Genomic DNA, 13,273 nt, shown 5'->3' with positions numbered 1-13,273 from the left:
TAGATAGATCGGAACTCCAAGAACGAGACCCCAGAAATTTAAAGCGAATTGTGCGTTAGTATTAAAGGTCCAGTGTGTAAAAAATGATTGAAAAATTCGATTTAGGGAAAGAAATGCCCATTCTCATACGAAAGCCATTTCTTTCTGTAAAAATCGAAAGATTCGATTTTTACAGAAAGAAATGAACCAAGACTGGACTGTGAAACAGTGGAAAAAGAACAGTTGGTCTGACGAGTTTCGATTTCATTATTTGCAGCAGTATTAAGGAGAAAGTGTAGCTTGAACATCATGTGAAGCCATGCAAATAAATTTTTCCATCAGGATATCCTAACAAATATCCTGATGGAAAAATGGTCAAATTTGGAGCTACGCTCCCTCTTACACCTAGCCGAATCTATACCACGACGTGCATGGGCTGTACTTCAAGCAAAAGGTGACCCATCTTGATACTGAATAAAGGTTTCTAGTTTTTTGCTCAGTTAGTGTATACCGTACTTCAATACATTTAATCGCAAAGATTGGAATGAAATACGCTTCGTACCTGCATTAGTGGGATGGTTTTTCTGTTTCGTTATAAAAACAACCCTGCCCTCCGCCCCCCCCCCCAAAAAAAAATGTTGGGAACCTCTGAATTAAAGAGTTTCATACGGTACTCAAATGTTTCGCGTATACGTAGTCAAATCCAACGTAAGTGCTCGCAGCTATTACTTGATTTTCTTGACTGGGTCCTCATAGCATAGACTCATACCATGAATTTGGTAATAAAATATATTTGAAAATTTTACTTCATTGAAAGATACTTTACAATGTATGCTGATAATTGTTAGGAGTTAATGCTAAGTTAAAATTTAGTAATACTTTTTTTAAAAAAATCCATATACAAGGCACTTTTTTTTTTTTTTTTAATCTTACCCGACGGTACGCCGGGTTATATCAACATTCTTCTAATATATAATATATATATATATATTAAAGAAAAATTCTCTCCCCCTCCCTCTTTCCTATTTAAATTCGTTTCCAGCTCCAACACAGCTTTTTATTTCTATAATTTTTCAGGCAATTCGTAATAGTCTTCAGACAGAATGCAAGTGTCACGGGGTGTCGGGTGCATGTAATATCAAGACTTGCTGGAGAGCCCTACCTGATCTTCGTGTAGTTGCTGAAAGACTGAAAAGAAAGTACTATATTGCTACCGAAGTTGTTGCTCGGCATTCTGGAACGCGACGTAAACTCATGCCAGCTAACAGCCAGCAAAGCATGTATCAAAAAGATGACCTCATCTATGTCACAAAATCCCCAGACTACTGTATGCGAGACCCACGGGTAGGGTCGCTTGGTACATATGGAAGGTAAGGTTATTTTTGTCTCTATATTTTCTCTCAATATGAGGAGATGTAAAAATTTATCTATACACTAATATAAAATCATGCCCTTGCCATTGTTAGCAATTTAACATGGACATTGTTTAGGCTATACTAAGCGTAAGAGGAAAAACAAGCACAGTGTTTCTACGTATTTTATTCGTTGGTGAGGCAGGTATTATTATTATTTTTGTTCTATCTTCTGAATCTTTCCAATTTGTGCGTTCTAGAAGTAGAAGATCATTTGTTGACTATTTTAATCCAGTGAAGAATAGCATTTTGAAAACACCTACTATGGGTTCGTTAAGACAAGGTCTTGTCTGATAAAACTTGTAAATATTATGATGTAGTCACTAAACAGTTGGATGCAGGTGACAGTTTTGACATTATAGACATTTAGATTGTAGTAAAGCTTTTGATATCGTCCCTCATGGAAGGCTACTATATAAACTGAAAAAAGTTGGAGTTAAGGATAAAAGTTAAGATACAGAGTTGTCATAAATGATGTTTATTCGTGAACCAGTGTAACGAATGAGGTCAATTAGAGCTTGGTGTTGGGGAAACCACCCCCATATTTCTGATAATTAAAGAAAACTGTCAAAGTTTGCTGATGATTGAAAGGCGATTTAACAGTTCCAGGCAGGTCATGTTGCTTCAGAAAGGCTTGAATCGGTTCCACACATGACCAGAAATATAACGAAAGTTTTTAATGCTTCCAAATGTGAGGTTATGTATCTGGGGGGAAAGAAACCCTGGAGTCACATATGAGCTAGCGGAAGAGAAGCTAAAAGTGGTTCAAGACGAAAAACGCTTAAGTGTTATAATTCAGTCTGACATTAAATATTCCATGTAGTGTACACAGGCGGCTAGAAGGGCACACAGTATCCCATCTATGATATTTAGTGCGTTTGCTACTACACGGCGCCTCCGTAGCCAGGTGGGCAGGAGCAGCAGTGCGTAGCACACGCTTCTTGATTAGACCGGGGTTTGAGCCCGTGACCACCAAGTACAGAGGATGCGGAGAGGTCAGGGAATGACCACCGCATATCCCCAGAGCAGTATGGCCATAGTTGCTAATGTTTCTAAAAACCAAATAAATAACAAGCCTTAGCTACTAGAGTGCAACTCGTTCTCAGAAATTCTGTCTAATGCTGGTATCACCCTTGAGAATACTAAGGAATTGAATTCAACTTTGTTGGTATTCGATATTGATAATGAGTTAACCAAGGCGGAAATACTTGAGTTCTTCTTCAAAAACCTGAAAGGCTTCAACTTCACACGTTAAGAAATCTCATAAGAGATCTCTGCCGATTTCAGACTAGCTTCAAATCAAAGAACACTTCTAATTGAGTGTTTGGCTTTACCTCACGTATTTTTTTCAGCTATATCTACTCTAGACATGTTATTTATTGGGCGGACTGCTCACCCTTTTAAGCCTTTCATTGCTGTGGCGAACTGCTGTTGTTTGTCTTGCTTTCGGGCACACTTCAGGCACTAGACATCCTTTATTCAGGCACGCTGTCATTGTAAACAGGAAAGACCTTGTAAACATTGTGCAAACAAAGTTATGTTTTCGCTGAGTACCTCAACAAGGATTAACCACCTTTGCATTAGTTTCAAGAGGCGAAAATGGCATGCAAATAATTTTCAGAGGTATTAACTGTCCTGATTATATAAAGGCTCAAGACACAGTAAGACAACGAACAGTTCCCTTCTAATATCTCTGTCTCATAGAGTTCAAACGCTTTCCAGTAAAATATCTCAACTTTAAACTTAAGTTCTTAAAACGTTAAAAAAAACTTTAAAAGTTATGCATGCCAGTGCTCCACGTTCGCGCGCTGTGGCCAATGAGTTACGTTGTGCGTCTGAGGAATTCATTGACATTTTATTTTACAAGAACCACATAACAATGAAGGATGAATTTTCAGACATCCTTGCTCTTCGCGTATTTTACAGCCAACCTAGATACAAAGGTAATCTTAATATTTAATAAAAATATTAACGTTTTACTTCTGGCCTGTTTAACTTCACAGTATGCCATTTGCATTCAAGTCTTAAAGCTCGAATTATGTTATCTCAATGGCCCTCGGTCCCTTGACATAGTTCCTCGCATACACTACGTTGATTCCATATTCCGCCTGTATTCTTTATTATGCTTGTATCACTTAATTTTACTCTAACTCCAAAACTGCATTGTGGCACAGGGGCGCCTCCGTAGCCAGGTGGGAAGAAGCAGCAGTACGTAGTACACGCTTCTTGATTAGACCGGGGTTCGAGCCCGTCACCACCAAATACGGAGGATGCGGAAAGGTCAAGGGAATGACCACCGCATATTCCCGGAGCAATATGGCCTTAGTTGCTAATGCTCCAAATAACAAACAAACATTGTGGCACAGCTCATTCATTGATGCTCGAGGCTTACTGCTTGAGGATACTATCTTCTCTCATCATTCTACTAATTTGAATCAACCAAACCAGCCATGTAGCTTTTATAATTCGCTGGTTGAATCAAATATAGACATATCTCTAGCGACAGTCCCTATTGTTCCAGCGTTAACAGTGCTGTAAAGAAGGGCATGTAGAAGCTGACCTAACAACAAGCGACCATCGATCTGTTGTCTTCCCTGGAATCATCTTTTCCTCTTTAACAACCCCCTTCGCAATCTCAAACGTTACTCTCTTAGAAACATAAAATGGGTTTGTTTTAATCATTCTGATTTGCCTGGGGAGAATCTAGAAAATCGTGTTTCTCGTACGGCCCAACAACTTGGTACTATGCATGAAAAGAAACTAAAAACTAACTGTACACCTCAGTGGAACCTTGAACTCTCTTCTACTCGGAAACTTGTGCACAAAGCCAGAAGAAATTTTAAGCGTAAACAGTGTACTTGGCCTCAAGAAGAAGTTAACAGATTACATGATAAATATCAAACTCTCAAAGAAAATACGCAAGATTGCTTTATCAAAATAAATTACAATCCTGGATTGATTTGGTCCGTACCTCTGGGGATCATAATCTTTGGGATGTCATTTATAAAACTGCTGAAAAAATAAGATCTTAGGCGACATTTTTAACTCCATTACCTCCAACAGTATGGAAGCACTTACACTAACAGATTCTATAAATACCATCTTGGATCAACTGCTGCCCAATAATGATCTTTCTCTTGACACTTCAAACCATCTATTCCTGAGTTAAAGTAAAAATGCCTTTCTTTAGAAGAAACAAGTCCATTCACTGCAGAGAAATTTGCTGCAGTCCTCAATAATATTCAGTCAAACAAATGCTGTGACCAAGACCTGATTGATAATAAAATATATTATTTTGTCAAACATTTTTATGACTAAGATCTAAAGCTCTTATGTTATTCAACAAATGTTTAACTACTGGAACGTTTACATAACCATGGAAATATGCCATTCTTAAGGCCTTACCTGGCTAGCCTCTAGACAATGCCAGATCCTACTGCCCATAGTTTTGTTCTCTCAGGAGAGACAGATCCTACTGCCCATAGTTTCGTTCTCTCAGGGGGGGAGGGAGGGGAGAGAGAGAGAGAGAGAGAGAGAGAGAGAGAGAGAGAGAGAGAGAGAGAGAGAGAGAGAGAGAGAGAGAGAGAGAGAGAGCGCCGACCGGGCTAGCCGGGTGGGTAAAGTGCCTGCCTGGCAACCGAATCCCGCCTCGGGCTTGGATCAAAGTACTGCAAAAACCTTGGGAGGTGCATTATGGCCACAGAAGCCAATGCGCCAACAACTACCAAAAAAAAAAAAAAAAAAAAAGAGAGAGAGAGAAAAGAGAGACTAATAGCTACTAAAATTACCACTCTGCACGGAGCTACAAGCCCCACATCCTCTCTTCAACATGGTTTTTAAGCAAGGGGCCTGGATGTGATAGCTGCCCTATTAGGATTTCATCACTTTATTGATAGCTCCACTTCCAAGTACGTTCTGGTGATTTTTATTGACTTTCAGGGCACTTTTAACGCCTTATGGTGGGAGAGTACCGTCGACTCTGTTTAAATCATTACTCTCTTCAGATTTGAAAACTTATTAGGTACTACTTTGCTGATCACTCTGTCACCAGAATCACTAAAATCCAGAAAATTCACGGATCTATCTCTCAGCGTTGTTCCCAAGGGTCAATTCTGGGTTGCTTGGTTTGGAACCTCGTTTTTGATGATTGGCTGCCTAAGCTGACTGATTTTAAAAATTTTCAGTAAATCGCATATGCTGACGACCTTGTCATTTTGATTAATGGAAAACGAAGATCTGATTTAGAATATGCCAACAAAGCACTTCTTGAGCCATCGTCTTGGTTCACTAAGAATAAACTGAAGTTATCCCCAAGCATATCCAAGATTATTGTTTTTAAACATAAATTTGACTATGGCAGTTGTAAAACATGACAATAAATTACTTCCACTTATCAGAAGCACCAAATTTTTAAGGATCATTATCGACGATCGCTTTCCTTTTACTGTTCATCTACAAAGCCTGTCCATTAAAGAAAGGTTTCAGTGCAGTGCTGCTCCGAATTTGGTGTTCAATCAGAAAAGACTGGTTGAACGCCAAAACCCTTCATTTATTTTATAAAGCTGCAATAATTCCAGTCTTTGGTTTAGGCGAACTGCACTTAAAACTGCACAAAGTTATCCACTGTTCAGCGTTGTTTTTTTTTTTTTTTTTGCCCTTCAAGTTTCCGAACATTATTAATTGTATTAGGCGGCTCCTACCAAAGTTTGGCCCACCACTGTCTAATATACAGATACTTTAGTTGACTATAATTTACCCCCCCCACAAGTTTTTTCCAGTAGCAGGGTGAGAAGACACTTTAAAACGACACATTAAAGCAGCACAAAAATAGATACATATAGAAGACAGTTCAAAGTCCAGGTTATAAATAATTGTCAGCCCATTTCAGAGTCCACAGCGACATAAGGAAGGTGTCTATGGCAAACCATACCAAACCACAAATCCCAAATAATGGTAAATAAGGAAGTCCTCACAACGTCAAGGAGTTCAAGGATTTATATCCCAGAGTCTGTAGGAACCAAGTACTCTGCTTAGAAAAGCCTGCACTACACGTAGCTGCTTGGGACAAAACTGCCAGCACAAAGCGATGGAGCTCTGTAGTATCACCAACCAGCAGAAGGAGCTGCCTATGGCAATCACAACAAAGCTGACAGCACCATAACTGCCAGGAGATGTCAAGAGGAAACCGAAGACGTCAATCATGTGGGAGTGGACATTCACCGAAATTCAGGAACAGAATACGACATTCTTGCCCACTTCGACCAGACCAAACCAAACAAAAGCAGAATTCATTCATTCTGTTCTGTTCTGTCACACAGCACAGTCCTTCATATGAAACCTATGACTTGGGTAAGCTAGCTTTAACTAGACAGTTCAAAGTCCACAGCGACATAAATACTGTACACATCTTTCATACCTGCATTCGTAGCTGAATTTCAAAGCATTTCAAGATCTTTACCTCTAGATCACACGAGCGTGATCTGCCATAGGGTGTTAGATAACACCACGAGGGACCTCTAATTTTCCCACTTAGTAAACCTACTCCTGTCAGTAGAGATTTGAATGTGATTCCACTGCATGCGACACTACAAATGAGAAACTCTTTGAACTCGTGACTCCAGCTAGCCAAGTTCTCGGAATTCTAGCTAATCCAGCTCATACAGGTGAAACAGCACACTGTACTGCACTACCAGGCGAAGGTACATTACGAGAAATCCTTGGCAAAAGATTCTAAGAAAAACAGCAAGGACTTCTTTACTTATATAAACTCTAAAAGGAAGGAGATGAATCTGATTGGTCCACTTGACATCGATGGTTCGACCCTTGATGATCCTGCTCAGATAGCAAACAAACTGAATGAGTATTTTGCATCTACATTCACACATGAGGTTAAGGTTTGAAAATGGCAGAAGGTTATCAAATTGTAGCAGGATACTTAATGATTTTGTAATAACTGAGAGCAAAGTGGAGGAGAAATTGTTGAAGTTAAACATAAGAAAAGCACCTGGGGGATGGGATCTATCCAGTGATACTAAAGGAAGCGGCAAAGCAACTAAGCAAACCATTAGCCATAATTATGAGAGCATCCTTGGACTCAGGGGAGGTTCCCACTGATGTGCAAATGTATCCCCAATTCACAAAGGGTGATCGAAAGGTGACACGAGTAATTACAGACCAGTTAGTTTAATTTCTGTTCTGGGTAAAATAATGGAGTCACTGGTTAAAGGTTAATTGCAGGATCATCTAGACAAGACTGCAGCAATAATTCAGACACAACATGGGTTTGTTAAGTGAAAGTCTTGTCTGACAAATTTTATAGGATATTATGATGTGGTTACAAAGGAACTGGATGCAAAAAATAAATTTGATATCATATATTTGGATTTCAGGAAAGCTTTTCACACAGTTGCGCATGGAAGGCTATTGAACAAATTGGAGCAGAATGGTATTAAGGGTAAGTTGCTACAATGGATAAAAGGATGGTTAAGTGGGAGAAGACAGAGGGTGGTAATCAGTGGGTGCTGCTCTTCGTGGACTAATGTTATTAGTGGAGCCACACAGGGTTCGGTGTTGGGCCTATTGTTGTTTTGTTTATTTACCAATGATATTGATTAAGGTATATCAGGTTTAATGTCCAAGTTTGCAGATGATACAGAGGTTGGCAGGGTTGTTAACGACAGTAAAGACAGTATGCTACTCCAACTGAATCTAGATAAGTTGGACAAATGGGCTGAAAAGTGAAAACTGAAGTTTAAGATTGACAAATGTAAAGTACTGCATATGGGTAGCAATAACCGAAGAGAAACTTACCAACTGGGTGTTACTACACTCAGGGAAGTGGAAAGTGAAAAAGACCTGGGAGTAATTGTGCAGTCAAATATTAAGTTTGCTGAGCAGTGCGGAGGGGCTGTCAGGGCAGGTCATCGAATCTTGTGAATGATATATAGGAATCTTGCTAGCAGGGACAGAGAGGTGATTATCCCGTTATACAACGCAATGTATGACTGCGACCAGTATGAGGACCTGCGATGCAGGCTCACCACTGCTATCACCTACTTCCCGCAGAACATGGAACAGCATCTTCTCGACTCGGAACAAGAATACAAAGCCCTTACCATTTTTGCACAGAAACTCTTTGCTAGAAGGCGAGCACTTATAGCAAACCACCATGCACAGCACCCAGAAGCTGATGATGAATCCCAAAACCAGGACTAGAGAAAACCGGAATACACAAGAAAACTGTACCAAATAACCCACGAACATGACCGTCGTTTAGCTTTGTTCACGAGGGAACTGACAACCAGGAAGACCTACATCTGAACCAGAGACAACCTGACACAGGACTTGATTCATGTATGAACCTGCGACTGGGATCTGACTCCCACATTGAAAAAGAACACCAAAGAAGATCCGGTTCAGATCGCTTGGACCCGCACGTTCTCACAACTGTCAATGCCTGACGGCGATCAGTACCGGGCTCCCTTGCCTGGTACCTTTACTCCCTTTCCCCTGGTGGGGAGGAGGAGACAGTCTTGTCTCCTCCCACCTCTGCCAACCCTCATTCTTCTCCTGGTGGGGCTTGGGCCTGCCTCACTGAAAATCCTGGGGTCGTCTTCTCTATCGTCCCCATACTTCTGTCTTTTCCCCTCAGCCTTCAGTCTCCCCCCCTACTCTGCCTAATACGCCAGCGTATAACCCCACACAAACTGCAAAAACTTAACTTCGTCCAAATTAAATCGCATACACCCCAATTGGCTTTTCTAATTCCAGCGCTCACCCCTACCGAGTATTTTTTTTTTTTTTTTTTTGGCCCTATCCACTGAAATCTCAGGAAACTAGGTGGCAGGGCCTGCCAGAGTAAAATTTCATTCTGTGTACCTGGTCTGCCTCCACGAGGCCAAGTGTGGACAACGTTGGGCCTCAGTAGGGGTCCAGCGGCTAAACGGCCAGATGAACAACGATACACAACACCACACATATACAAAATCCACACACTTTTAATCTGTGGCCTTCCCAGTGAACTGGTACACCTACAATGAAAGCAACGCGGAGATGGGAGAAACCCCTGGTGCCGTTAGACATCAATACACTTTATACAACGCAATGGTCAGGCCACACCTAGAGTACTGTGTACACAGGTCTGGAGGCCTCATTTTGGGAAGGATGTAGAGTTGTTAGAACGAGTACAAAGAAGGGCAACAAGATTGGTGAGGGGTGCTCTTACCAAGAAAGGCTTAAGTCCTGCAAATAGCAGCGCCTGGAAGTAGGCACCTGCGAGGTGATCTGACTGAAGTGTATAAGGCCTTGAATTGGTTGAGCGGGCTGAATTTTGATTAGATTCTTCCTCTTGCTCAGATTAAGAACCTGAGGTGGCACAGATTCACACTGAGGAAAGACAGTTGTAGAAGAGATGTGTGGAAATTTGCCTTTAGCCAACGGGTAGTTGGTTGGTGGAACAGACTTCCATCCCTTGTTGTGGAAGTTGATAGCCTAAATAAATTTAAGGCTGAGCTGGACAGGAATTTGGAACAAATGGAGGGGTGAAGTGGGAGGTTTTTTTTTTTTTTTTTTTTGGCTGATGCTGCATAAGCTTGATTTCTTGCATCGTATACCTCTACTAATGCTAATGTCCTGAGATCTGTCTCCCCTGTTGCACTCTGTGCATTTATTGTTTGGTCCTCTGCATCGTCCACTCGACTTAAGAGCTTTAGTATAGAATATTGGATCGTAAGGTGGCTGAACAGGACACTCGGAAAACCTTTCACAATCTCAAGAAGCATTCAGTGTTCTACCCGGGACATATAGAATTGGCCCGGTGAATTTCACTGACTACTCGACTAAAATTTAAGCGTTTCTTGCGGTATGTTTAATGAGCAGTACCGTTTCTCGCGGTACGTTTAGTGAGCAGTACCGTTTAATACCATACGGTATTAAACGGTACTGCTCACTGATATCGATCAATATTAATTCGAACATACTATGCAATCCAGGTCAATGCGACAGTAGCATACAACGTTAAATTATGCAATTAATTTTTTCTTTGGATCGCTTAAATCACATTGATAAATAACAGAATATTTTATAATATTGCGAAGTATTACACTTCCCCACCCGGCTGGCAAAATTTTCTGGGGCGAACACTGAGCTGCATTCTATATACAACCTTTAACTGGACCCTCTCACCCTGGAAATTAATCGTAATCAGGATCAACATCATTACCCTGGAAAAAATGCTTACATTCAGTATAGATGCACCAAACCGTTCGGAAATTATTTCTCTTCCTCGCAGTCAAAGGATAGCATACGGAACCGAGGCGATGCCTTGCGCTCCAACTATGACCGGCTGAAAAACATACAACGGATGTTCCCGCCCAATGCAGTAAATCTTTTGAACAGGCTGAGCATAGTTATAGAGCAACTGTGTGCCAGTGAGACTGTAGTTCCATTTTTCAGAAAAATTAACAGATGATGGAGAAATAATTAACAGGCAGGGCCTCTGGACAGCTTTATGTGCCACAGTTCCAGCAATCATCATTTTTATATTGATTGCATATCTATTGTGTGTGTATATATATATATATTGTACTTAATTTATTGTATTCATTTCACTCTGCTTTGTACTTATTTTATCTACCCCGCTAGCATATACTGCCTTACTGGGGTGAAGTTGTATATTTAAGATAGAGTAAATAAATAAATAAATATCGGGTTTAAGTTGAGGAATAATATATAAACGTTTATTGTTCTATTAATACAAAATGGATTGAGTTTGAAAAAGAATTGAAAATTTTATTTGTATAAGTTTAACGTGAACTGAAATTTAAGGATGGACTGCAGATGAATATGGAAGGACTATTAATGTCTAATTTTTATTTATTGAGAATTAGTCTGCAATTATACTGTATACCCCACTCTTTGTAATCTTTATGATATTCTAAATTGTAAGTTGAATTATAATATCTGTGAATAAAACTGTATTATAATTGGTGGGGTTGCCAAACGTTGGCTGGGGCCACCTCATTAGCATTAGTTGAGACATATGATGCAAGAAAGCAAGCTTATACAGCATCAAAAAAAAAAAAAAAAAACCAGAAAAAACCCCTTCCCACTTCACCCATCTGGTCACTCCAAATGTTTGTTTAGTTCAGCTATCAACTTCCACAACAACAGCTGGAAGTCTGTTCCAGCAATCAACTACCCGCTGGCTAAAGGGACTGGCCATGTGCAAACGTCTTCCCCTGAATTCAAAGATGCTCTCATAATTATGGCTTGGAGTTTTTTTTTTTTTTTTATGTAAACCCAAACACGAGAAGCATTAGAACCTATAGTACGGTGCTTGGGTTGGAGGTTGAGAAGACGAAAGAAGATATTTGTTGACATTAGACTTTTAACTTCTGTAGACTAATTTTCAAGAAATACGTATGAAGGAAGGTTGTTCCAGAAAACGGCAGTTGAATGAATAAACGAGGAAGATGAAAAGTTGGTTCTGTGAGTTTGAAGTTAGACAATAAATGGATGTTGGTTGATGGCGGCACGTGTTCGGACTGTTTTTAAAGAGAGAGCGGGAATTATGGAAGACAATTCAGAAGAACAGTGTCCATGGAAGTATCTATAGAAGAGGCATGCAGCAGAAATATTACGTCTGTGAGACAGTGAGTGGAGAGACTCTGTTAGAGATGAATCATTAATTAACCTAACTGCCCTCTTCTCAACGGAATAAAGAAGCCTGAGAGAGGTTTTGGGGGCATCAACCCAGATGTGGGAACAATATTCCATGGTAGGGCGGATTTGCGATTTTTTTTTTTTTTTTTTTTTGATTTGGTAGTTGTTGGCGCATCGGCTTCTGTGGCCATATTGCACCTCCCAAGGTTTTTGCAGTACTTTGATCCAAGCCCGAGGCGAGAATCGAACCCGCGACCTTTGAGTTGCCGGGCAGGTACTTTACCCACTCGGCTAGCCCGGTCGGCCGATTTGCGATTTGTAAAGATTGAACAGCTGTTTGGAAGAAACGTAACGCCGAGAGCAAAAGAGAAAACCAAGTTTTTTAGATGCAGAGGAAGCAATATTTGTAATGTGCTTGTGCCAAGAGAGATTAGAAATCAGGGTAATCTCCAAAAGAGATATATCATTTTGCCTAGAAATCGGAGTGTCACCAAAGATAAGCATAGGAGCAGAGAATCCTTTTTGTGAAATATAAGACAAGACTGGGTTTTAGAAGGATTGAAATCAACTAAGTTCTTTGCCCCACTGGAGAATTACCCGGAGATCGGCATTTAAGGAACTGGTAGCAGATTTTCGAGAAGTTGAAGCTGATTGAGGAAGACAAGGTTTCTCAAAATGGAAAGTGGAATGCAATGTGCTATCATCGGCAAAACTATGGATAGGATTTCCAGTCAATGGAAGAAGGTCATTAATATACAAGAGGAAAAGAGTGGGTGAAAGAACTGAGCCTTGTGGGACATCAGAATTAGTGGAGAAGTTAGAATACAGAGAGCCATCTACCATCACCCGCAGTGAGCGATCAGAGAGAAAACTGGATAACGAATTACAAAAAAACAGTTGGCAAACCATAAGACAGAAGCTTGTTTAGAAGATTTTATGCCAAACACGATCGAAAGCCTTTGGGATGTCAAGAGCAACTGCTTGTGTTTCACCGAACTTTTCCATTGAATTAGTCTATAAATGGGTAACATAAGCCAGAATATCACCAGTGGATCGACACTAATGGAATCCATACTGGCGATCGTTGATCAGACGTAAGGTTTCTAGGTAATTTAAGAGTTGGCAGTTAATTGATTTCTCCATTATTTTAGAAAGAGTAGAAGTAATTGCAATGGGACGATAATTAAATGGGAGGGATTTGTCACCCTTTTTAGGAACTG

General features: G+C 40.3%; 1 protein-coding gene across 1 annotated transcript in view; it reads left to right on the top strand.

The window, feature by feature from the left end:
• LOC150091127 (protein Wnt-11b-2-like) overlaps positions 1 to 13,273 on the top strand; it is a 200,767-nt gene that overhangs the window by 163,027 nt on the left and 24,467 nt on the right. Inside the window, exon 4 of the mRNA XM_090386860.1 lies at positions 1,057 to 1,349. Within this exon, the coding sequence (XP_090242986.1) occupies positions 1,057 to 1,349 (293 nt within the window). The remainder of the gene's footprint in view (positions 1 to 1,056; positions 1,350 to 13,273) is intronic.

Source organism: Mastigoproctus giganteus, chromosome 1, assembly GCF_048544385.1.
Source record: "Mastigoproctus giganteus isolate SK-2022 chromosome 1, ASM4854438v1, whole genome shotgun sequence".
Lineage (NCBI taxonomy): Eukaryota > Metazoa > Arthropoda > Arachnida > Uropygi > Thelyphonidae > Mastigoproctus > Mastigoproctus giganteus.
This window is presented reverse-complemented; position numbering and strand designations above follow the sequence as displayed.